Raw genomic sequence first — 25,873 nt, 5'->3', positions numbered from 1 at the left:
ATAAGTTTTATAAGGTTTATTTATAAGGATGCAAATCCAGTTGGACCAATTATTCTTGTGAGCTTACTATGAGTTTACTATGAGCTCACAGCTTTACACCATTCCAAATGTTACCATTATCTTGGCAACGGTTTCATTTATTAATCTGTCATGTTTCAGGATTGTGCGGTTCATGCATGATTCAGGAAAAGTCAAGAGCCCTTCATTACTTTCTGAGAAGATGAGCATTTCAAACTCAGGTTCATAAACTCAGGTTAGAATAACAAGTCATATTATTTTGCTCTGAATAGGCCTACACTTATTGTTAACCTATATCTTGACTCAACTTATTTAATTAAATCCTGATGTAGGGCTAAACCTATCTCATGAAGATTAATAATTCCAAAATGGAAAAATAAATTAATCCATTTATCATTACCAGTTTTGTAAAGTTTGTATCATTTTGATTGTGTATGAATGCTGAATTAAAATTAAATAAATGTATATACATTCAGAGTACATAATTGATTCTCCTGTCATACTCACAATCATTTAGTTATTGGTTCAGTAAATAAATTAAAATATTTTAATGCACATCTTTAAAGAAACTATCATAGACTAACCAACAAAAGTAGATAGACTTTTCATCTGGAGCTTGTTTTTCATGTCTAGTTCATGTTGGTGACACTGAGCGCTAGTGTTGACAAAATTTTGTTTCTATCATTTTAGGATTAATTTAATCATTTGTGCTTTACTTTTTGGTTATATAATTAACTCGATCCTTGCGGCATTGGACGGAAGTAACAATAAAATTGTCTTCAGCTGGTCCATAAGGATGACAAATCTACTTGGGGAGTATGTTTAACCCAGGACACTATTTTTTCATTTGAATTATTTAGAAATATTCTTTTCTCACAGCTTTTAGAGTGCACACAGCCTCTTGTGCTACTAATACAACCAGAGGAGCTCAGGGTACATATAAGAAACATAATAATTTAATTTAATAAACCTTTTATTTAAAACTAAATTTGAACATACACAGTGAATTGATAAATAATACCATTTGCTTATAAAGTTGGTCCCTCCAGCTTTTTACGTAGCCTAGAGATGCCGACATGATATACCGACTATAGGTATATTATGTTCTTCTAGAAGCTGGAATACATTTAAGATTTAAAATTATAGCTCTGAAAGTTATTACTAGTAGTTGTTTGTTATGGTATTCAGTTACAAATACTTAGCAATTATTACATATTTGTAGACAAAACTAATTCAAATTGCCAATACGTTACTTAATCTTCATGTCATCCTAATTTTCTCCCATTGGCTTACCTGTTTTAGTACTTTTGTAGTTTTATTGTCAATTAAAGTCTTACACTGCTTCAAGGGTATCTACACGAGTAACCCTATGGAAAAAAATTAGGATTACATGAGATATTAAAACTCTATTATTGATTATAACATTAAAACTTCAGTAAAAGGAATGTTGTCATTTTAAAAATCATTACACAGACTATTATATACATTCAGTTATTTATTTACAATTTCTTATCAACCTATAATAAATACTTACTTTCAAAAATATATTTTTAAGGTAATAATTATCATTCTAAAATTAGTGTTATTAACTCAGTCATTTGGGTATTTTTTAAACTGAATTCATTCCCACTCATAGCCAATGACTACCCTGAGCTTATCTGAAGTATTGGTCCAAGCATCGTATAATCAATTATGATCTAATAAAAATATAACTGTTATTTTACAAGCCTCTTGGTTTCAAGTCTTCTGGAAAACTATTTCTAGAAATTATTGTAATTCAAGTATATTAAATTGGTCCCTTCAAAATATAAAATTCCGTAATCTCAGTTCTTTTTTGTGTATGGAAGAAGAAGAATAGCCTACTTACTAAGTGAACTAGGATGTACTAAAGCTTACACGGAAAATACTTAAAATGTCATCAAAGTTGTAAAGTAGCTATTTGTGGTTTGAGTAAATTTACTAAAGATAAAAATAGCCTATATATTTTACTGTTTCAAAATGTGTAAATAAATTATATCATGTTGCTGTTTGACAACCAATATTCTCATGTTTGAATAATAATTTTTAAAAGTACCGTACTGGTACTGTAACACACTATAATATTAGTAAGAATTATATTAATTTAAACCTATCTTAAAACAAATTAACAATAGGAAAAAACCAATTATTATTCAACAAGTACAACACTTATAAAAACTCATTACTGCAAAGTATATTTACAAAATTTTAACTAAATATTTACAAAGTATGTAAAAATAAATACTAATTAATTACATATTAACAGCCTCCAAAAGTTCAAGTAGAACTTCCTATTTACATAAAATGAATAGTACATGTTATATCTAAGCTTGGCAATGTAAATTATTCACAGATCACTAACAAGGATTAAGGAACATTAGCAAATATTGTCCATTTATTTGAGTAAAGCTTATTTGGGACTTATCTAAGAACTACTAAAAAAACAACTATAAAATACCTTACCTTACTTAAAAGAATGAGTAATTACCAGAGACATTTTGTAATCCGTTTATATATGGAAACAGTGCTGACCCCCAATCCCACTTAAGTCAGATGTTGGCCTTCTTTCAGAAAGCATAGTTTATTAACAAGGTAAAAGGGGTTTTGTTTTATCAACAAGTGAACTTTATAAGCAGGAGAGGGCATGAAAATCAACATAAAAGTTACTTTACTATTCCTAGCCTTATAATGGTGGCACAAACATCTCGTTCTAAAAAAATTATGTATTACAATTTGTTCAGCTTCGCCTTTGGTTAGTCCCTGGAGTGTAAAGCATTCAGGTTATGAAATTCATACTTAGTTATTAGTCTTAACTTTACTGTAAGAACATTTTAGTATCCATACTATCTAATCTATTTTAAGCCTATAAAATAAACTCAAGCTGCTATATGAGTATAAAAAGTCCCAATATGTCACAGAGTGCTATTGATATCTCCTTCCTATTTACAGTTTACTGTTAGGCTTCCTATTTTCTCTGGATATGAAGTAAAAGAAAGCTGAAGTATATGAATAAAGTATAGAAGTAGAAAAAATATAACAGTACCTAAAATACGAGATAAACCTATGCATCTGTTGCACTTACATATAACAAATTAACATGAAATACTTATACATTTGTAGAGATAAAATTAACGTAGAAGTATAACTGGGCTAGCAGCAAAGATCCTAGTACAAAATTGAGTTGCGGTTCTTCCCTTCTCCAGTCAACAAACAGGGAAGAGTCCCCCTTTCAAATAAACGTTACCAACCACAGAAAGGTGCAGCCCCTCTTCTTGATGTGGACAAATAAAAATATTGTTTTCAGGTGATGAAAACTGTCTTCTTATTGGGATCTACCTCCACAAAAACCATATGATAAAAAAATTGCATACCATACAGTATTCATATCCAACCTTCAGGGTGGCTACAGACCGTAAATTCTGGGAATCATGTGGGAATTTTGTTGTATCAGAAAAACGGGACTTTTGAAATTGAACCAGGAAAACCTGATTTTAATTTACGGTCACGGCAAATAGTAAAAGCTTCTGTAGCTTCAGCAAAACCGTAAAATCGTATGTCCTTCCCTGTCTTGAGTTAACACACGGAAAATATGTGACAAAGTAGGGTTATGTGCAAGGTCTTTGTAGTCTGGTTATTAAAAGTAACCATGTAAATAAACTTATTTGGCGACTTGGCCATTTAAAGATCTTCACTGGATATCTGCTTCAGACCTGACAACGTTTAGTGACTTCTGGACCGTCCTTGTAAAATCCTCTGAAAAAAGACAATTTGTTTACAGAACAGTAATATTTTTCTCTGTCGCATTACTTTAGGTAAAGTATTACAAAAAATCTCACTAAAGAAACAATGAAACATCCTCAAGGTCTAATTACAATTAATTGTGCGGTTAAAATATATTGTACAGAAAGTTACATTAGCTCAACATTAACTGATTGTTAGAAAGATTTGCATTAATGAACTGATGTATTGTAAGAAAATGTACTTGCAGGTTAGCTATGTGCATTAGTAGAGTCAGTATGGAAAAATTTTATGTTACGGGAAGTAAAACTACCAGTATTTTTTAATTATATCCTATCAAGTTTGTCTTAAATTTTAACAGGAAACCAAGGCAAGAAATATTTACCATGCAAAGCAGTGAACCATTTAGGTTTTGATCTCCACTTTATTCCAATGAAGTAAACTGGGATTCCAGAGAGAATAATAATCACAGCTATCACTGAAAAAGAAAATGTAATGGTACAATATCTTAAAAAAGAAAAATCCAGAGAAAATAAATTAATTTGTCTCATTAAAATATTGCAAATCATTCTAGAAGAACTAATAAATATAGTTAGTTATTCTTAGGTCATAGTAGTCAGTCATAATTTAATAGCTGAATAACAAATGTCAACTTGGCCCACTGTCAATGTGTGACCTTGAATTATGCTTTTTTCCTCTGAGAAACCCCAAAGTTTATAATGTTAAATCACTTAATAACATCTCTGCAGTTGTGGTGTTAGTCTCGGTGTTGAGTTTATACAAGAGGACACAGCTACAAAAACGGCAAAAAAGGAACCTACATGACTACGACATAGATATAGATATACAAGCGGCCCTTACTTAAAAAAACCGCCCTTGTAGAATTGAAAATACTATAGTCACATTGAATTTATCACCCTTGTCACTTTTCTATTTTATTTTTAAATTGAATCAAAAGTTTATTTAAAAATACATTAGTAGGCTACTTACGAGTGTTGTATGGCTGAGACACACAAGGCACAACAACCAGGAACAAAACACAGATCAGGAACACAACTGGTACAGCTAGGTTGACTTTGATTGGTCTTGGCAGATCTGGCTTTGTATACCTGTAATACAAGTTGACTAGTATTGAAAATTGACTTCACTTCAGCTCAATTAATCATGGTTAAGTAATATGCTGAGTAAAAAGTATTAATTTTATTTGCCATTCAGGAGGAACATTTTATTTTCAAGGTTGTGTTTGTCAACACACTTGGAGCTGTTTCTTATCTCCCCCATCCCTAGGGTGAATTTTTCCGCTACTCGTGAGGAGTGAATGTTACCTGCCAAATAGAGAGTTTAGTGGCTATTCTTAATCTAGTTATATTATTTTTTGTATATTTAAAAGCTTACATTATCATAGTCATAATTTTTTTTTACTCTCTCTGTGTTTACTTGAAAAGTTATTTCACCTTCAGTAGTATTCAACATATTGAGTTTTTTAAGTTTTCAAATTGCAAATAATAAGGAATAGTTAAGTTTTACCATTAACTTAAGTTATCATCTAATACAAACACTTTGAATAACCCTTTAGTAGGTGACCCACCTCATATAGAGCAGGCCGACGATGCAAGCCCCTACAGACAGCCACAACGTCTGGCTGAAGTAGTTGATAAGAGCAAACACATCAGAAACTGTCACCATCACTAACGAGACAGCACACTGCAACAGTACACATCTTATAGTCACCTGGTACATTGCTACAGTCTCTCTCAAGCAGACTTGCAGGTCACAATAAACCAGTAACAGCAGCATATCTGTAATTTACTCGGTAAAAATCATACACTTAATTTCTTTTTACTTTGACTCCAGTCGTTTAGTAAAGTCCGTTTTTATTTTTCTCGCTCTGCCTCATCTTGTGAATGTGAACACAAAAAACTAAAGAGTTCTAACAAGTGTTTGGTGGACACATACAGTGATGAAAAGAAAATAGTAGAAGAGGGCCTGATTAGGAGTATAACTCAGGATGAATCCATTCATTATTTGATCTTCCGTTCAAGCTGTCTACAGTTTACTGACACAGATAAACTCCACATGAGTCGTCCACCAACCTGACTGTGAAGGGATTTGAAACCTCAATCTATGGTGCTGTCTCCTAGCGGGGGGGGGGGGGGGGGGGCAATGCCATAGACTGGTCAGCCATTGATCAGACCTGGCTGTGTACCATGCTAAAAACATTTGTCAACCAAAAGTCCAAGCATATTAGTTCTAAAATTTGACTCCCAGGCGGCAGTAAAACTTTGAGCCATTTTTTTATACCACTGTTTTACTCACACGAGATATATAGTGAGAGTTTGGTTGTGTCCCACATACATCTATCTTTGGATCTCATACTTACACAGAATATCAGGCCAGGTATGGGAGTTCTTTTCTCTACATGGATATGTGAGAACAGTTCTGGAAGATGTCCTTCCTGGGCTCCTGTACAGAACAGCCGAGCAGACGTGAACACAACACCGTTCACACCTCCGAACGTAGACAACGCTACAAACACCGGCACAGTCCAGCTGACAGGTCCAAACATTCGGTCTCCAAAGGTCTAAAATTTAAACAGAAAAATGTATGAGCTTGAAGGGAGAGGTGGAAAATATAAATAATCCACATTTGGAAAAACGAAAAGTGCGGGACAATTTTACCCCACAAAACAATTCTATAAAATAACTGATCTTATTAGCAATTTCATGAGACCTCATCAACTATACATATGCATTTTCTTTGTGACACCTATTACCTCATATTAGTTAATAGAGAACCACATACCAGTAACTTAAACCGTTTAAGTTATTTTAAATGTTTACTCATTTAATTAGTCAGTGGTTGGCAATATCCACTCATGGTGGTTCATAGCACCTTGAAAAAAATGTTATAGTTCTTTGAAAGTAAGATATACAATGTTCTAAAATTGCATAAAAAAGATATTCTATGTCAATATTTTAAGGCCGCTTTTACTTTGACATCCTTTGACCTCTACATTTGTTACTAATTTGTATCAAACATTTCATTTTACATACAAAACCATCTACGTATAAGTGTGAATTTGTACATGAAATACAGATTTCTCTTAAAGACATAAAACTGAATACGTACAACAGCGACTGCTGGTGAAGATATCATCTCTTCGCTGGTTACAACGGCAAAATAAGCAAGATTAGCCAACACATATACCAATGTCACCATTGGCATTGCTATCCAGATGGCCCTGGGAAGGTTCCTGGAAGGGAAATCAAGTGTGAATTTTATTTAAGTGTTTTTAATGTAATTCATGTTTGTTGTTTGGTACTATCTTTGACTATTAATACTAGACATTCCATCCCCATGTTAAAGTTGTCGCCAGTTTTTAAATCAAATTGTTATCCAGTTGATGTGAGCCACAGACAGATTGCGCTGATCTAAATTACAAATTTCTGTTGAATACAAAATGTTTTTACATTTAACCAAGTCAAACTGATGTAACGTTTTATTGTGAGCTATAGCAACTGTTATGACCCATCAACTATGTCTTAATGTCGGCAACAAAAAATAAGGTAGAAAATACCGGTAGGTACCATTCTAGACACTAGCACATTCTGTGGCTGGATCACACAACTACATTCTTTTTTAATAAAATATTTTTGACAGCTGGTCCATATAGATAGACAAACTAATGGGAGAAAAGCAGTACTCGATTTGCGGCGGAACGGCGTTCTTGTACCTATCTTTACAAAAGATAAAATATTGGCATAAATACATCACATTACTGATTATTTTTTGACTGATCACATTAAATAGGTTATACAGTTCCGGCCCCTTATTCTTTACAAATCGAGCACTGGAAAAAAGTATGCGTCAGATTGCTGATAACATACCGTTTATTTTTTATTATAGTAGGTATATCTTTCATAATAAGATGTTTTAAGGAACATTATTTTTATACAATGTCATGAAACATGGGACAATTCATTGTCTTCAGCAAAACCTTTGGCAAAACCAGAGATTGCCCCGAAAACCATTGGCGTATAGTAACCTTACCAAAAACATTTCTATATGGTAAGCGCTTTTTTTCTCTCACAAACATCTGATATCATATAGCTAGTATTTGTCTTCTAAAAATGTCAGTAACATTTTAGCCATGAGCATTGTTATTACTGAGGTATATCACATCCTCCTAAAATGTTCTTTTACACAACTTAAGTGTTAACAAACAAAATCATATTTTCCTATTTTTAGACGCAGAATACTTGAGTTATTGATCTGGCCACAAACAAGAGAAAGAAGAGAAAAGATAGGCATTGTAAAAGGGCATGTTTTATTAATCAAGGCTGAGTAAAGACTAAGAAATTGGATTCCCTCTGGAGAATTGTTTGTTTTCTTGATGTACAGAGAGAAGAAAATATATGTTTTATATTACTATAGGTTATTATAATATGATAAAATGTCCATAAAAATACTGATGTAGTTAATTACTTTTTGATCAATTAACTTTCTTTGTGATGATAAACATTATTTAATAATGAGGATTTAATTGCGTGGTTTTGAATTTCATTTATAAAAGTTACTAGGTCTACTATTCAGATGAATTTCATAGTTTTATGAAATAATGTTATAACGTACTACAATATGTATGATTGATTGTATTTTCCATTTCTTATACTAGTTAACACTTAACAAACTATGGTATCATTTACATCATATTTTCACAATGTAATTGACATTTTAGTTACCATACTATAATCAGTCTTATGAACCTAAAAATGATAACCATCAAATATCAGTAATAATAAATAACCAATAATGGAGAAATGTATTATTTATATAACTTAATTTAATTGTGACAAGTCAAACTGTACCTATTTAGTTTTTATTTTGTATAGTTAGTTTTTCAACATTTTAATGAGTGTCACTTTAAAAATAATTGTTTTCAAACTGTTTTGAGGCAGTAGATAGAAGGTCAATAGTCACTGGTAACAGTTTGAGAGATTTCTCATGTTCTGTTGGTTCAAGAGCTCACCATTTCCTAACTAAGCCACTTGGACTTCGATTCTGAGCTGCTTCCTTTCTTTCTCAATGTGTTGTCTTGTAAAAATGTTTTTCCTTATGAAAAAAATTATAAATAACATATGCTACTCTATTTTTCATAATTTAAGTTACAACAATTGGATTAAATATCTGCTTCTGTCTAATCTATTTTTCACAATATCACAATTTGAAAACATAATTTTAAATCTTACTTGTAAGGATCCTGAAGCTCCTCGGTGACAAAATTGAGATAATTCCATCCTCCAAAAGCAAAAAGTCCAGAGAAAAACGCGAGTGCAATTGATCCCGGGTCATAGTCTCCTTCAAATGCATTGTCAAAATGTGACGTATTCCCTGAAAAACACAAGTAAAACAATACAATATTGAACTTTATATTAATCCACAAATATACTGATTCAAAACAGTTAAACAGAATTAATAATAACTTTACTTTTAAATAAAATTTTGTCCTTACTGTAAAGGTTTTTTTTTAATTAATTGCTAAAAAAGAAAATTCCCTCTATCAATAGTGTTTGATTTGCAATTAGGTCTCTATACAAACCCAAAATTACATTATCCGAGGATGTCTCAGTTAGGAACAGAACTCTGAGACTATGAGTAAAATTTGATTTGTTACCATTGAATCTATAGTCTGCAGAAGTTCTGTGATTGAATTGTGCATCATTTTTATGTATTTTAAAATATCTTATTTTTTATAAGCCAACAAGTTTAATGTGATGAATGACTTTTCTCTTACTGTTATTCACATGAGACATTGTTTGTTATTTCATAAAGTGCATTAGGCTACCTAATTAAATAAATGATAAGTGTCATAATCTTTTTTACTTTATTTTTTTCTCACCATGGTACTATAGTTGGAAAATACATTATGGGATAGGATTAAAATAACTATATACACAAATAAAATAGCAACCATTACCAAAGAAAATAATCAAGGTATAGTTTGTTGGACTATGATTTGTTTATTTAAAAATTATATAATAATCTACTTAACCCATCAGATGATTATTTTCTTGCAAATAAATTTTTTCATCATACTGTCCAGAAAGCAGCTGTTTTTAGTCCACTAAATCGTCCGCAAATTTATTGTTTTCGGGTAACTTGAAATCGGGAACAGAAAAAATATATGGTAAATTTTTCGGTTCGCTAACTTCAAAATTGTATCAGTGTAATGAAAAAGCTGCCAATCACATTTATATATAGCTATGTTTGTAAACAATAGAAATGTAAAAATTCATGATGACTTTGTATAACCTCAAATTATGTGGTCTAATTTTGTTACATTAAAAAATTATTTCGAAAGTATGGTGAAAATAGTTGTTCATCATAAGGAGCAAAAGTGTCTTTTTGGTACTTAATCATATTTTCCATCTCGGCGATAGAGATACCAAAAAGAGCCACTTTTGCTCCTAGCGATGAAAACTACTATTTGAGGAGTGTGATCTTTTTCTCTAATCATAGAGAAGTGTTATTTAATAAACTATGTTCTAAATGTAGTAAATAATTCAAAATCTAAATATAGACTAAAATATGTACCTTTTTGTTGCTGTTTGCATTTCGTTGCAGCTGTTAAGAGGTAATTCATTTATCACTAAAAATGTACATGAAATCATGAATAAAACTGTCAAGTTACCTGTTGCAATATGGAAAACTCCAGCAATGATGATAGCGAAGAGGGCAAACAGCTTGGCATACGTTGAGAGGGAAAGAACTTGCAAAGACCAGCGAACACTGAGGCAGTTGATAGCCGTCAGCAAACCTGCAACATCACATGACGATTGTGGAAGATGTAACTTTTACTGTAAACAATATTAGTTTAGGTTAACAATACATTATACTCCGTTAAACACAAAATAAAGGCGGTTTTAGGGGAAGAAATCCATCCCGTCCACTTCAACATACCTTTTTGAAATAATAGCTCAACAGCTGAGGTTTGCCAAAACATCAGTCAGTTGCCATATTATGTATTTAAAAAAGGTTTTGGAGAAAACTTCTGCCCAAACCACCTGAATTTGGTGAATGGAGTTGAGTGAATAGTAATAGTTACTAATGTGTATTAACTGTTTTGGATTATACAGTCAATGGTTGTACTGCAGCTGAGCTGAAAAGAAGAATAAAATGTAGTTAACAATGAATGGGTCATGAGGAATATACTTATACATACCCAGTGCTAGATTTGAGGTGGAATGCAATGGAACGGCCTAGAACCTCTAACTTTTATTAGACGAATGAACAAGTGAGATGCAAATAAAAGTAGTATTGTGAGTATACCTTTATACAAACTAGTCATTTTAGAACAAAAAATCTGTAATAAAGATGTGGCGCGCACAATAAAGTGCAAAACATTTTTTTACTTAACTATGAAATGTATGCTAAAATGTAGAAGTGACTTCAGTCTTACCAGTGTTATTAGCAAGTGAATGAAGGATGGTGGGTGTATAATTGTCAATGTCGCTTGTCAAATGTCCATTTCACCAATTAGTGGACTGTTATAGTGATTATACAATCAAAAGACCTGGGTTAGCAGTATGTCCTTCAGTCCTTGATTATTGGGCTTAAAATAGTCCTGGCTTAATAAACAGCTGATCTCAGAAACAAAACTACACAGATCTTCTCCCACTATTCTACACACACACCTTTGTATTTTATATTTTAGGTCAAAATACTACTACCTATCTTAAAGTAATGATAATGATCTTTCACTCATTTAAAACTGAGTAGCTTGAGTTTTAAAACATAGACATTTGGTGTAAGTTTGCCGCAACAATCTTAGTTTATATTACAATCCCTATATTTTGCTGGTGGCATCTTTATTGTTTCCCTCTATAGGAACTGTCTAAACCTAATACAGTGTATGGCTAAACGTTTCTTTATTATTGTAAATAAACATGGTTTAAAATTATAAAAAAAATTCAACTGAAAACTTAAAATATTCTTATAAATTCTTTAGGGAAAATCGGGCTTTGCCCTTGTATTGCCATATCAACAAATAAACCGATGAACTTGACACTTTTGCTCTTGACAAATTTTGAAGAAGATAAATTGCTGAGCATGTTATCTTGTATCTTATTTTATCGCTAAAAGTTTACAAAGGTTAAACTTGTTCTTAACACACCAATAGTTATAAACTAGAACTGTAACGGCATAGCTAGAAAATTCCTTATTAAAGAACTTATAGTGCCAAAGAAAATAATGTAATTTAGTGTTTGTTTATAAGGTCAAAACTGGGACACCCCAATGACTTTCACCCTATAAAACCACGTTCCCATAGATTCAACTTATTAAAATAAACATAGGTTTACACTTTTGTACCAAATTTCATTCAAATTGGTTTATTTTTGGAGTTATCGTGCTAATGAACACATAAAATAAATTAATTTCAATGACGTTTTTGGCATCTGGGGACTAAAAAATGAATAGCGGTCATGGGTTTAGGTCTTACCATGAGACCTAAGGTAATAGCTTTCCTATATGAGAAAAATTCACTAAAACAGCCAAATACCAGTATTGTACAGTAGCTGTATGGTGAGAAGAGGACCAATGTACCAAGGTTGATCTAATGTAACCGGACACCTACTAGGCTGACCAGAGGTGGAAGATGGTTAGGTGGATGTGACGTGATTGTGGCGAGGGGCTCGGGTGTCAGTGGTTGACAATATGGGTGTCAAACGCACTTCTCCTGACAACTAACCATATACCACATACCACCATGGCATGGCTTTAGCAGCATTATAACATAAGTACGAACATTTTACGTCTTAAAATGTTCTGATATTAAAAACTGGAGTGATTTAGTAGTTTTCATGTGATATAATATCAATATGTACTGGTAGGCCTATGTATTTTATAATTTCGTGCATTTTCATAACAAATACATGCCTATGAATCTATACTGTAGTCCAAAAGAGATTCAGAATAAACATATTCAGCCCGGATTCTCAGTCTTTCCCTTTAAATCACAAAACTGATAACCTCAATTATCTCAACTGCTTGACTAAGCAACAGAGAATGGCTAACATTTATTGAGCTAAGACATGTTCTCCGAATATATACTAACTTTATCAACAGATTTTACAACGTTTTTCTACATGTTTTATAAAATCTAGAAAATGAAAAAAATGGGTTCTTCCTGCCTCCTGGTCGAAATTAGTTTAAATATCATTGACTGCAACTCTTATATTATAAAATTATAAATGGTTCTCTTGGTTAAAATGGGTAAAAAATCTTTGACTGCAACTCTTATTTTATTTCTTTACTACCAAATACAAAGTACTCTGCCCAGCTGTTCTTTATCTAAGAGAAGTGTACCATTGATGAACGTCAATGATATAACTATCAATAATGTAAATTCAGAATAGTCCGATAAAAGGAGTTTCAAAAATGTCGTTTGACAAAACTGCCTGTAGTTAAATTTTACTTAAATTATATAAATTTATTCTAAATGGCAAGTTTTACAGACATAAAATTTGTAATCAACCAATCAATTGGATCCTATTGGAATCGTGAGTGTGTTTATGGGTCATCGAAGCTACAGCAGATAATTATGTTGCTGGAAGGTGTTTGATAATGTCATACTAGCTGCAATGCAATAATGTCAACAGTTCGAAACTACGGACGACCAATGTATTAATTGTTTATTTCGAGGTATTAATTACACGTATATCGGCAAAAGCTTGAGGGCTAAAAAATAAAATTTGGCCAGGATTGCTTAAATTCCTCAACTACCGGTAATACTCTTTGAGAAATACCAGGGAGTAAGTAATTGAGATTCTCAATTTTCAAAATTTTCATACGTTAATCTATTTGACACTTTTATAACTAAAAAAATAGTTAATTTCTGCATTTAACTGGAAATATATATGGGTCAAATAAGCTGGTTATAACATTGAAATATCTGTGGTTGAGCGCTACGGTTATCAGCTGTTATCACTGCCTACAACAGACGCAGTGAGACGGGCACAGAGACGGTCTGTTTGAACTGAAGTAATTTGGCCTACTTATTGATTATCAGCAAACACTCTAGCTTTGACCAAACTGTTTAATTGTTCTGTTTTTCCCAGGGGAGTTCCAAAAACTACAGATAAACTACAATCGATGTGTACAGCGATTTCATAAAGTAATTTTTAAAATAAAATTGTATTAATATTAATTTTAATTTAAGAGTATTATTGTTTATGTAATAGTATAGATCAGGTAATTTGTGAGGATGGTCTAGGTTTGTGTCGATTCAAAGTGACAAATTTAACAATGCAAACTCTCAATTTTAAACTTGCTTGTCTAAATCTTGCTATGTTCAAGTTTTCTTGTCAGTTGGAATTGTCTTTAAGAGTAATCACATACACAGATTCAATTCCGGCTTGTCAGTTCGGCTTGTTCACGCGGGACTGACAAACCGAATTAAATACGTGTAGCTGACTTAAGTACCATTATTGATCCATACCGAAGTATTTTATTTAAAACTTACAATTCAGATTTTTATTTAGTTGAAATTCATCTGTAATTCCGTATTCCTACAAAGCGATTGACATAAGTAAACAATGCAATATTCATCACGACAAGAATAATAATGATCTTCCTAATAATTTGGTCTTGATGGTTTGATATACCTTCTTTGGTTTGGTTTCTTTGGCCTTGGAGATGGATAAAGAATTAGTTGTTTCTTATCGGTAACAATGGTTCTCGAGGCATCTCATGAAAAATGGGTTATTTATCTCACCAAGTTCACACTTATCTTTCTTTCACATTGGGCTTACAATACTCAGAACTTAGCGACTATACCCTCAATATTTTTACGTAGTGCTCCTTTTTATCCAATTCCAACTGTCAAAATAATTTTTTCTAAAATGTTAAAATACCGTAGTCTTATATTTACTACACTTTTATTTTATTGAATAAAAAAATACCCCCGCCGCAGCAAACCTGCAGACTAAGCGAATTTCCTATTGCCTGATTGGATTTACACTAAAATGTCTCCTTAAAAATATTGCATTATACCCTATTTAAATAGAATCAGTTTGACACATACTTAGGTTTGCTGCAACAGGGGGGGGGGTAAAAGTGTTTTTTATGTAAAATGTTAATAGTTAGTAAGAAATAAAAACATTTTCCAAATTTGGGCAAAATATGTTAATAAACAAGCAAACTACAACAGTTTACTTATTCTCCATAAGAATAACATGGGAATTTTAAATTTAAATTTTTTTGGAATTTTCTCCGTAACCATTAGGCGCATTATAGCGCTTCAATATACTAAATTATTTGTTTTTTTAAGCTCTACAAAACAGTTTGGAAAGAAATTGCAAAATTTTATGTTTTTTGGGTCAAAAATGGGAAAAACCCATTTTTACCCCATAAAAACCCCCATAAACCCCCGTTCCCATGGTCCGATCATGATGGTTTGCGAACTCGTTCGAATAAACGTAGGTTTACACGTTTGTACCAAATTTCATCGAAATCGGATCATTTTTGCTCGAGTTATCGCGCTAACGGACACATATATATATAAATATATATATATATATGAATTTGAACGGATGGTATTTTTGGCCTCTAGGGACCTCAAAACGAAAAAAAAAATTTGTCCCGGGTCCATGTCTTACCATGAGTACTACGGTAATAGCTTATTCCCTATATGGGAAATTCGCTAAAAAAACAGAATGGAATTGTTCCAACATGCTATCAAATATCGGTGCTAGAAACAGATAGCGGATCAAATCTGGCCGGTCACCTGAGAATATTAGTTTTGACAGCCTTGAAAAATCTGGGCGGTCTTGTCAACTAGATAAACTAACTGTGGTTGACAAGTTAACTGGAGACACTTTCCTTCATCTCACCGATAATACGTCAAATCAACTCATTTGTAACAGAAATGGTTAAGCAGTTTCAAATTGTACCCTGGTAGAAATTCACAAATTTAGGGGAAATACTGACACAAAATAAGATAACGAATTTAAACAATAAACATACATTCAATAATACAGTGTGCATTGGCGGAATAAACCATTTTTTTTAAAGTATTTTGATAATATTCAAAAGTTTTGCATACGTGATTACGCGCGGTAACGTGTAGACCTTGATAGCATATGTATAAATTTTAATGTAGCAAATAATGATCAGTGATTATTTAAGTAAAGTGGTAATCGTGATTGTGTAGAAACTAGTTAGCATCGTGGTTGTTTAAGTTATTTGATAATCATAATCGTTCAGGTAGAGTGATCAATTTTGATTCGAATGACAAGTGTGATTCTTTGATCTTTTCCACCTTGAGTTTGAAGTTTGCACTCGTGTGGAGCATTATTGATGGAGAACTCTTATTGTTATCATCATACTGTTATCACCAATTACAGCTATACTTGTTGTTTCACGGTGTATCGGGGATACTTTGCAAAATACATAGATCGTTTGGTATTCTAACTGTTGTAAATCTTTAAATTAAAGCAGTAGTCCTTCTGGTGAGTGAGTCTAATCTGCCAAAAAGTGCAAGTTTTCACGCTTACAACACCAGGCGAGGAAACGACTTTATTCTGCCAGTACATCATACCACGCAGTACGCCAGAAAACCATCCTACACTGGCCGCAAAGTCCACAATAGCCTACCACCATCACTGAAGTCACTGAAGGGAAAACCGCTGAAAACACAACTTCTCAAGTGGCTGATAAACAGACCTGCATACTCCTTGAAGGAATTCCTTGAATCCGATCTGAATCATTAACTTGCAATAAATTTTTCATGATATTGTTAAGAAAAAAAAAAAAAAATAAATAAAAGAAAAAAAAACTCTTGTAGCCTACTAGTTTGAGCTATATTATTGTAGGGCCTATTTTTATTGACGCCATTGTATTATTCTTAATGAAACTACAAAATAAAGAATGATTTGATTTGATTTGATTTGTATGGTCTCAGGGGGTGTTCTGTCTTTGAGATGTTTGTGCCTTGATTCAAACAAAAATTATATTTTATTTGAACAATTATGTACACCTGATTTATGAATTCCACTATTTTTAGCTCATTAAACATTCCGCGTTCGCTCATTTCTTATCAGATGTTGGTCATAAGTTGTTATCTCTGATCGAATGGCAATCTGATAAGACAACGTGTAACAATCAGATCGATCTTATCAATGTCAGTGTCAATCTCTTATCTCAACGTCACCTTATTTGCTATCGGTAGCAGACTATCTTTGATAAAAAAATAACGTAACAAGTACACTTCAAATTGTCAAAGTACTGGTGTTACCTAACCTACGCGTTTCTTGCATGAAATAACGCAAAGAGCTTCACACAATTGTCTTAAATTGAGTCAGTGATGCAAAATAAACATTTGAGCGAATTTCCTTATAGGGAAGTAGCTATTACTGTAGGTGTCACTGTAATACCTGGAGCCGGGACTGATATTCTTTTTTCATGTTGATGTCCCTAGAGGCAAAAAAAAAAACTATTCGTTCAAAATTGTATATAAAAGATCCTGAAAATATACTCAATACAGTGCAAATCCAAAAAGAAAACCTAATATATGAAAAAAATCTTACATAATATTAAATTAAAAGAAAGCAACGCTTTTGAGCCAACCTATGTTACAAGACAGCACGGCTGACAGTCTATATTTAATTCTTTTTGTTTATCAGAAACATACCATACCAACGGTAGAGGTCCGTGAAGTTGGCGTACCCATATTAGCGTATCCACTTTTGATCATACCAATCGTTAGTTCATCGTTAGTTCTCGATAGTTCCCAAATTTTTTCGTTAGTTCTCAAAAAATAAAAAAAGTTATAGCCGATTATAAGTGGGTACGCTAACTTCACACTTCCGGGTTCTAGCACGCGCCGTTTTCTGAGGAGAAATGTTTACATCTATATACTAATCGTTAGTTCTTCGTTAGTCCTCGATAGTTCCCAAATTTTTTCGTTAGTTCTCAAAAAATAAAACAGTTATGAGGCATACAAAGTGGGTACGCTAACTTCACAATTGTACAATTTCCAGCGGGAACAGTTTTTTTACTATAAATGCCTATATCTATATACCAATCGTTAGTTCTTCGTTAGTTCTCGATAGTTCTCCAAAATTAACGTTAGTTCTCAAAAAATAAAAAAGTTACGAAGCATAAAAAGTGGGTACGCCAACTTCACAGTTATAGAATTTCCAGCGGGCACAGTTTTTTTACTATAAATGACTATATCTATATACCAATCGTTAGTTCTTCGTTAGTTCTCGATAGTTCTCCAAAATTAACGTTAGTTCTCAAAAAATAAATAAGTTACGAAGCATAAAAAGTGGGTACGCCAACTTCACAGTTATAGAATTTCCAGCGGGCACAGTTTTTTTTACTATAAATGCCTATATCTATATACCAATCGTTAGTTCTTCGTTAGTTCTCGATAGTTCTCCAATATTAACGTTAGTTCTCAAAAAATAAAAAAGTTAAGAGGCATACAAAGTGGGTACGCTAACTTCACAATTGTACAATTTCCAGCGGGAACAGTTTTTTTACTATAAATGCCTATATCTATATACCAATCGTTAGTTCTTCGTTAGTTCTCGATAGTTCTCCAAAATTAACGTTAGTTCTCAAAAAATAAAAAAGTTACGAAGCATAAAAAGTGGGTACGCCAACTTCACAGTTATAGAATTTCCAGCGGGCACAGTTTTTTTACTATAAATGCCTATATCTATATACCAATCGTTAGTTCTTCGTTAGTTCTCGATAGTTCTCCAATATTTACGTTAGTTCTCAAAAAATAAAAAAGTTAAGAGGCATACAAAGTGGGTACGCTAACTTCACAATTGTACAATTTCCAGCGGGAACAGTTTTTTTACTATAAATGCCTATATCTATATACCAATCGTTAGTTCTTCGTTAGTTCTCGATAGTTCTCCAAAATTAACGTTAGTTCTCAAAAAATAAAAAGTTACGAAGCATAAAAAGTGGGTACGCCAACTTCACAGTTATAGAATTTCCAGTGGGCACAGTTTTTTTACTATAAATGACTATATCTATATACCAATCGTTAGTTCTTCGTTAGTTCTCGATAGTTCTCCAATATTTACGTTAGTTCTCAAAAAATAAAAAAGTTAAGAGGCATACAAAGTGGGTACGCCAACTTCACAATTATAGAATTTCCAGCGGGCACAGTTTTTTTACTATAAATACCTGTATCTATATACCAATCGTTAGTTCTTCGTTAGTTCTCGATAGTTCTCCAATATTAACGTTAGTTCTCAAAAAATAAAAAAGTTAAGAGGCATACAAAGTGGGTACGCTAACTTCACAATTGTACAATTTCCAGCGGGAACAGTTTTTTTACTATAAATGCCTATATCTATATACCAATCGTTAGTTCTTCGTTAGTTCTCGATAGTTCTCCAAAATTAACGTTAGTTCTCAAAAAATAAAAAAGTTACGAAGCATACAAAGTGAGTACGCTGACTTCAAAATTATAAAATTTCCAGCGGGCACCGTTTTCCGACTAAAAACGCTTAAATCTATATACCAATTTTTAGTTCCATGCATTGTAATTTGATTCATCTTCACACAATGAAAATCAAAGTAACACTGACATTAGAATAACTATCACATTATGATTCTCTCGAAGAGAAAGGATTGCTTATCAGTTCCAGGATAGCGCTTATCTGTGATATCCGCAATAGTAGTAGCAGGTGTCACTCGGTTAGATTATTTTTTAGGAGTGATAATTTTGATTACGTTATCAAAATGATTAACAGTTGAATATGTTCAGTTAATTAGAACATCCAAAAAAGACAACGCTTCCAAAAATTGGTTTTAGATAAGCAATGAAATCATATTTATACCTACTTAGTTGTGTGAAAAAGTGCATTTTATAAAAAGTCCATCATGGAAACAAAATAAACTATCCATCAAAATGAAAACCAGAGTCTGCTAAGTAAAATGGTATAAAGTAATTTATAAGCAGTGATTATTTGAATTGGATTAAGCAGATAAAATATGTACGATCAAAGAACTTCTGTTTGGTTAATTAAACTAATCGTTTGTATTGTTTGTATTTGTTTGTGTTCGGTATTAGTATTATAAAATTACATCATTAAACGTAACACGTTACGAGTGACAGTTGCACGGATCGAGACTGGAAGGTCATACGGACTTGAACAAACTGGAGACTGGAGTAGTGGATGGAATAAATGTGTACAACACATTACTAGCATGGCGTATTGGGTATGGCGGGGTCGAGACAATATTTATTTAGTTGTATAGTAGTATACTGTAAGAATTTTTCGTTGAATGAAGGTGCGCGCTAGAAATCAGAAGCATTAAATAAGTTTATCTATTGATTATTGGCTATACGTATATTTATTTATTTTTTTTAGAACTAACAAAATAAATGAGTGAGCCCATCTTACGATTAATATTAAGATATAGGCACTTTTAGTCAGACAAGGGTGCACGCTAGGAATGATTTGGGTTTGAGGTTGGCATATCCACGTTTAAGACCTTATTGCCTTTTTATTTTTTAAGAACTAGTAATAATATTGGGGAACTAACACGACATAACGAAGAACTAAAAATTGGTAAATATATATAAGCGTTTTTAGTCAGAAAACGGTGCCCGCAGGAAATTTCATAAATTTGAAGTCAGCATACTCACTTTGTACGCCTCGTAACTTTTTTATTTTTTTGAGAACTAACGTAAATATTACAGAACTATCGAGAACTAACGAAGACCTAACGATTGGTATATAGATATAGGCATTTATAGTCAGAAAAAGGTGCCCGCTGGAAATTGTATAGTTGTGAAATTAGCGAACCCTCTTTGTATGCCTCGTAACTTTTTTATTTTTTGAGAACTAACGTAAATATTGGAGAACTATCGAGAACTAACGAAGAACTAACGATTGGTATATAGATACAGGCATTTATAGTCAGTAAACAGTGCCCGCTGGAAATTCTATAGTTGTGAAGTTGGCGTACCCACTTTTTATGCTTCGTAACTTTTATTTTTTGAGAACTAACGTAAATATTGGAGAACTATCGAGAACTAACGAAGAACTAACGATTGGTGTATAGATATAAGCATTTATAGTCAGTAAACAGTGCCCGCTGGAAATTCTATAGTTGTGTAGTTGGCGTGCCCACTTTTTATGCTTCGAAACTTTTTATTTTTTGAGAACTAACGTAAATATTGGAGAACTATCGAGAACTAACGAAGAACTAACGATTGGTATATAGATACAGGCATTTATAGTCAGAAAACAGTGCCCGCTGGAAATTCTATAGTTGTGTAGTTGGCGTACCCACTTTTTATGCTTCGTAACTTTTTATTTTTTGAGAACTAACGTTAATTTTGGAGAACTATCGAGAACTAACGAAGAACTAACGATTGGTATATAGATATAGGCATTTATAGTAAAAAAACTGTTCCCGCTGGAAATTGTACAATTGTGAATTTAGCGTACCCGCTTTGTATGCCTCTTAACTTTTTTATTTTTTGAGAACTAACGTAAATATTGGAGAACTATCGAGAACTAACGAAGAACTAACGATTGGTATATAGACATAGGTATTTATAGTAAAAAAACTGTGCCCGCTGGAAATTCTATAATTGTGAAGTGTGCGTACCCACTTTGTATGCCTCTTAACTTTTTTATTTTTTGAGAACTAACGTAAATATTGGAGAACTATCGAGAACTAACGAAGAACTAACGATTGGTATATAGATATAGGCATTTATAGTAAAAAAACTGTGCCCGCTGGAAATTCTATAACTGTGAAGTTGGCGTACCCACTTTTTATGCTTCGTAACTTTTTTATTTTTTTAGAACTAACGTTAATTTTGGAGAACTATCGAGAACTAACGAAGAACTAACGATTGGTATATAGATATAGGCATTTATAGTAAAAAAACTGTTCCCGCTGGAAATTGTACAATTGTGAAGTTAGCGTACCCACTTTGTATGCCTCTTAAATTTTTTATTTTTTGAGAACTAACGTTAATATTGGAGAACTATCGAGAACTAACGAAGAACTAACGATTGGTATATAGATATAGGCATTTATAGTAAAAAAACTGTGCCCGCTGGAAATTCTATAACTGTGAAGTTGGCGTACCCACTTTTTATGCTTCGTAACTTTTTTATTTTTTGAGAACTAACGTTAATTTTGGAGAACTATCGAGAACTAACGAAGAACTAACGATTGGTATATAGATATAGTCATTTATAGTAAAAAAACTGTGCCCGCTGGAAATTCTATAACTGTGAAGTTGGCGTACCCACTTTTTATGCTTCGTAACTTTTTTATTTTTTGAGAACTAACGTTAATTTTGGAGAACTATCGAGAACTAACGAAGAACTAACGATTGGTATATAGATATAGGCATTTATAGTAAAAAAACGGTTCCCGCTGGAAATTGTACAATTGTGAAGTTAGCGTACCCACTTTGTATGCCTCATAACTTTTTTATTTTTTGAGAACTAACGAAAAAATTTGGGAACTATCGAGGACTAACGAAGAACTAACGATTGGTATATAGATGTAAACATTTCTCCTCAGAAAACGGCGCGTGCTAGAACCCGGAAGTGTGAAGTTAGCGTACCCACTTATAATCGGCTATAACTTTTTTATTTTTTGAGAACTAACGAAAAAATTTGGGAACTATCGAGAACTAACGATGAACCAACGATTGGTATGATCAAAAGTGGATACGCTAATATGGGTACGCCAACTTCACGGACCTCAACGGTAGCCACGGTTTGTTGATAACAATGATAAGACAATTGCATTGTTGGAGCAACAGGTGTTACATAAGAATCAGCTGATCAAACAAATAATCAAAACATACAACTTACAATGACTGGTCGCACTTTGTAATCTTATGAATCCTTCAAAAACTTAATCAGTTTACTTTCGATTACGGTGTAGTTCGTGTTAATAAGTCTGGTTGAAAAATTAGGCTTTTATATTTATTGTGTTATCTGATAATATGAACGCATAAAGGGTTAATATTTTTTATTTTTTATTGCATTAATCAATTTGATGGCTATTTGGTTATTTCGGTATACTTTATATTCAATTAGTATTCAACCCATATTATAATTAGTAATTGATGTATAGTGTATATTTGTATTGACCTGGCTAATGCAAACTGTATAAATGTTACTTTGGCCAAATAAAATGATTTGATTTGATATTAAAAATTTAATTTTTTCAAAATACATTTTTTGTTAAAATTTTAACACATGATTTTTCAATACTTCTAACCTCTCCTTTAATGTGTGTGATAATAAAAAATGAAGCATTGTAACAATAAAAACGGTGAAAATTATTATCCTTTACTGTGAATCACTTTCGTTTACACAGTGTTGTAAAGTTAATATTAAATTATTAAATTCTTTGGGTAATTGAGTGGTTGTGTAGTGCTTGTCTTCAAATCTAATGGCTGCTGGTTCAATCCCAATCGAAGTCTATACTGGACCCAGATGCCATTTATTAGCTATCGAAGTTGTCGATGGTGTCTAAAAAAACTCTACACCAGGGTTTGGGTCGTTTTCTAAAGAAAGCCTAGAAAAACGCCGTTGGCGTAAAACAAACACAACAATAAGTAACTTAACTTAAACTCGTTTTTTGAGTTAGGGCCTAGTATTGTTATAGAGAAAATTAAAAAAAAAACTGTACGGTTTAATTCCAATTTATTCTTATGAAGAAAAAGAAAACTGTCTTAGTTTGCTTGTTTATGGGTATATTTTGATCAAATTAAAAATATACCATCCCATACAAAATATACCTTCTCAATAGCAGCAAACCTACATATTCAATAAATCTTATGTTATTTAAAAGGGGAATAGATATGACTTGTTTATGAAAATATTTTAGTTAAAATCCAATCAGGCAAATTGAAGTTCGCTTAGTCTGCAGATTTTCTGTGGCGGGGGTATTTATGTATTGTTTAGCTGTAATAATAAAACGTGATGTCCTAAAGTTCGTCTCAACCAATAACTATTTAAATTGTTCATTTTAGCTAGTTGTACAGTTTTCAGTAATAGTTACGTCATATTAGCAGTGCTGTCGACACACAAGGGTAGCACCCTCGGAGTTTCAGTTCCCCTCCCCCCTTCTACAACCCCTGTACTATCCACCCTTGCCCCCATGAATGGCTTCGGTGCCAAGTACTGTATGGTTTTTGTTGATAAGCTAAAGTAACTTATGATCGCTGATTTGAACACAGAACCCATTAAATGCCCATTGGAGGTTTACGTTTGGTTCACATATTTATTATATGTTCAAAGCGAAAAATATCAAAGAAAGTTAGAAAGCCATCCAAATTTCCCGGCAGTTAACGTCCTCGATAACAGTGAAGCTACATATAGGCTCAAAAGAGTTAATCCAATAGACCTTCCAAATCGTTTTTAGTTAAACTTTTTATAAGTTTTTGTATGTTAGTGCACTTTATGGAGTGCAACTAACCCATGTTAAATTTACTTATTGTTCAAGTATAGAATATATTGTAAATAAATGCTTGTTAAAAAAATATAATGTTGTACGTTTAAGGGTTGTTACAACAGAAATAAGCCTATCAGAGTTTTAACAAATTAAATTGGGGCCGGAATTCGGAAATAAATACTTGTATATCCACCGCAGTGTAATCATGTTGTGTTAGTGGATTTCAACTTCTTTTCTGTGCATTTCTTTCAATATACAGTAGTACTACACCCTTTCGTACCAACTAACGTTGACGTTGCAATCATGTTGGTGTGTGTTGTTAGTCTACTTGTTAATTTTATAAACAATATAGTTGAACCTAAGTAAACACTATGAAGATCCTATAACTGAGATTGCTCGTAACAATCAACCATTATTGTGTTTAAGTTTATCATAAATGTGTTCCTAGAAATTTACGTATTCCTCCAGATATGAATAAAAACAATGAGTCGTATTAACTTTTTCATTGTTTTGTTTACTGAACGTATTTTGTTGACTTTTGTTGTTTCTCAAATACTGTAACTGATTTCTCTGTAACCTTGTTATTATAAGATATTCACTGGAAACCAGAAGCTACAGAAGTCTCGTCTCGGTCATCTGTTATCCTGAGCATCTTTACCTCTCCTAAAAGAAAAAAATTATATAAGTTTGAATGTTGTACCATACTGCACTGTTGTACTCACATAGACAACCGGCAGCCAACAGGGACACAGCGACCGCCGGGGGTTCACACTCTGGGAAGAACGGCTTCACCGCGTACTGAGCGAATGTGATGGCTACTATAGCCTGCGTGGTCGGTCTGATGATCAGAAGCGCCACCCAAATCCTCAAGAACGCCGGAAGATCACCAAAGGCCTCCAGGATGTACGCGTAGTCTCCCCCAGACCTCGTAATCGTCGTCCCCAACTCCGCGTAGCAAAGAGCACCGAGCGTAGAGAACACCCCTGAGGCGCTCCATACTATCAAAGACACCCCGACAGACTTCGTGTATATGTAGACTCCAGCCGGTGACACGAATATGCCCGACCCGATGATGGTTCCTATGATGATCGCCACGCCGTTCAGTAGTGTTATTTTCCTTTTCAACACGACCTTTTCGCACGTGGTCGGCGGAGTAGGAGCAGACATGGTATCGCCGGCTGTGGCACACTGATACTGACCTGCTCTCACTGATCAGACTCACGCATGCGCCGCTTATCAATGTTGCGTCACCGTCTTATCAATCTTATCAATGAGTGTGACGGTACAGACAGATCGATATTACACCCCCTAGCTGGTCGCCGGTCGCCGCACTACTGACGCGTCCGCCGCTACGCCCTAGCGTCCCTACCTTCCTCCCCTAAAGTGCAACCTGTTATTCACGGTCACGTGTTCATTGTTGCTAAGTAGGGTGTTGGGTATAATACGGTATCCCTGACAAAAAGTAGATTTAATTTGATATATGTGGGTCACGACAATCTCAAAGTGACTATCGAGACAAATAGAATCTTTGAGTTTAAACCATACGTGCGTCGTGTATTTATGCATACCATGTAATTTAATTTATTATGACATGCAATGTTTATATTGCAAGTCTTCACTGAACTATTAC

The 25,873-nt window shown here is 33.2% G+C and overlaps 1 protein-coding gene across 1 annotated transcript; it reads right to left on the bottom strand.

Annotated features, from left to right (window-relative positions):
- Positions 1 to 1,731: 1,731 nt before the first annotated feature.
- Positions 1,732 to 25,469, bottom strand: LOC129000128 (Y+L amino acid transporter 2). Its single transcript, XM_054427043.1, has 9 exons — positions 24,966 to 25,469; positions 10,466 to 10,591; positions 9,024 to 9,165; positions 6,904 to 7,027; positions 6,155 to 6,355; positions 5,363 to 5,478; positions 4,765 to 4,883; positions 4,160 to 4,252; positions 1,732 to 3,789 (listed from the first exon to the last, which is right to left on the bottom strand). Exons 1-9 carry the CDS (start codon positions 25,408 to 25,410, stop codon positions 3,725 to 3,727), a joined length of 1,431 nt encoding a protein of 476 aa, XP_054283018.1. The 5' UTR covers positions 25,411 to 25,469; the 3' UTR covers positions 1,732 to 3,724.
- Between the last annotated feature and the right edge of the window lie 404 nt (positions 25,470 to 25,873).

Source organism: Macrosteles quadrilineatus, unplaced genomic scaffold (genome assembly GCF_028750875.1).
Source record: "Macrosteles quadrilineatus isolate MER2022 unplaced genomic scaffold, UCM_ALF_1.0 Scaffold_8__2_contigs__length_117827958, whole genome shotgun sequence".
NCBI classification, from domain to species: domain Eukaryota; kingdom Metazoa; phylum Arthropoda; class Insecta; order Hemiptera; family Cicadellidae; genus Macrosteles; species Macrosteles quadrilineatus.
This window is presented reverse-complemented; position numbering and strand designations above follow the sequence as displayed.

What these genes read in the sequence shown, in the direction of transcription:
- LOC129000128 (XM_054427043.1), bottom strand. Translation starts at nt 25,410, where the DNA reads ATGTCTGCTCCTACTCCGCCGACCACGTGCGAAAAGGTCGTGTTGAAA. An exon ending in TACCTGGCCTGATATTCTGT is followed by an intron (nt 5,479 to 6,154) that starts GTAAGTATGAGA and finishes GTACTGTTGCAG; the next exon opens with TGTGCTGTCTCGTTAGTGAT. An exon ending in ATGGTTCACTGCTTTGCATG is followed by an intron (nt 3,790 to 4,159) that starts GTAAATATTTCT and finishes GTCTTTTTTCAG; the next exon opens with AGGATTTTACAAGGACGGTC.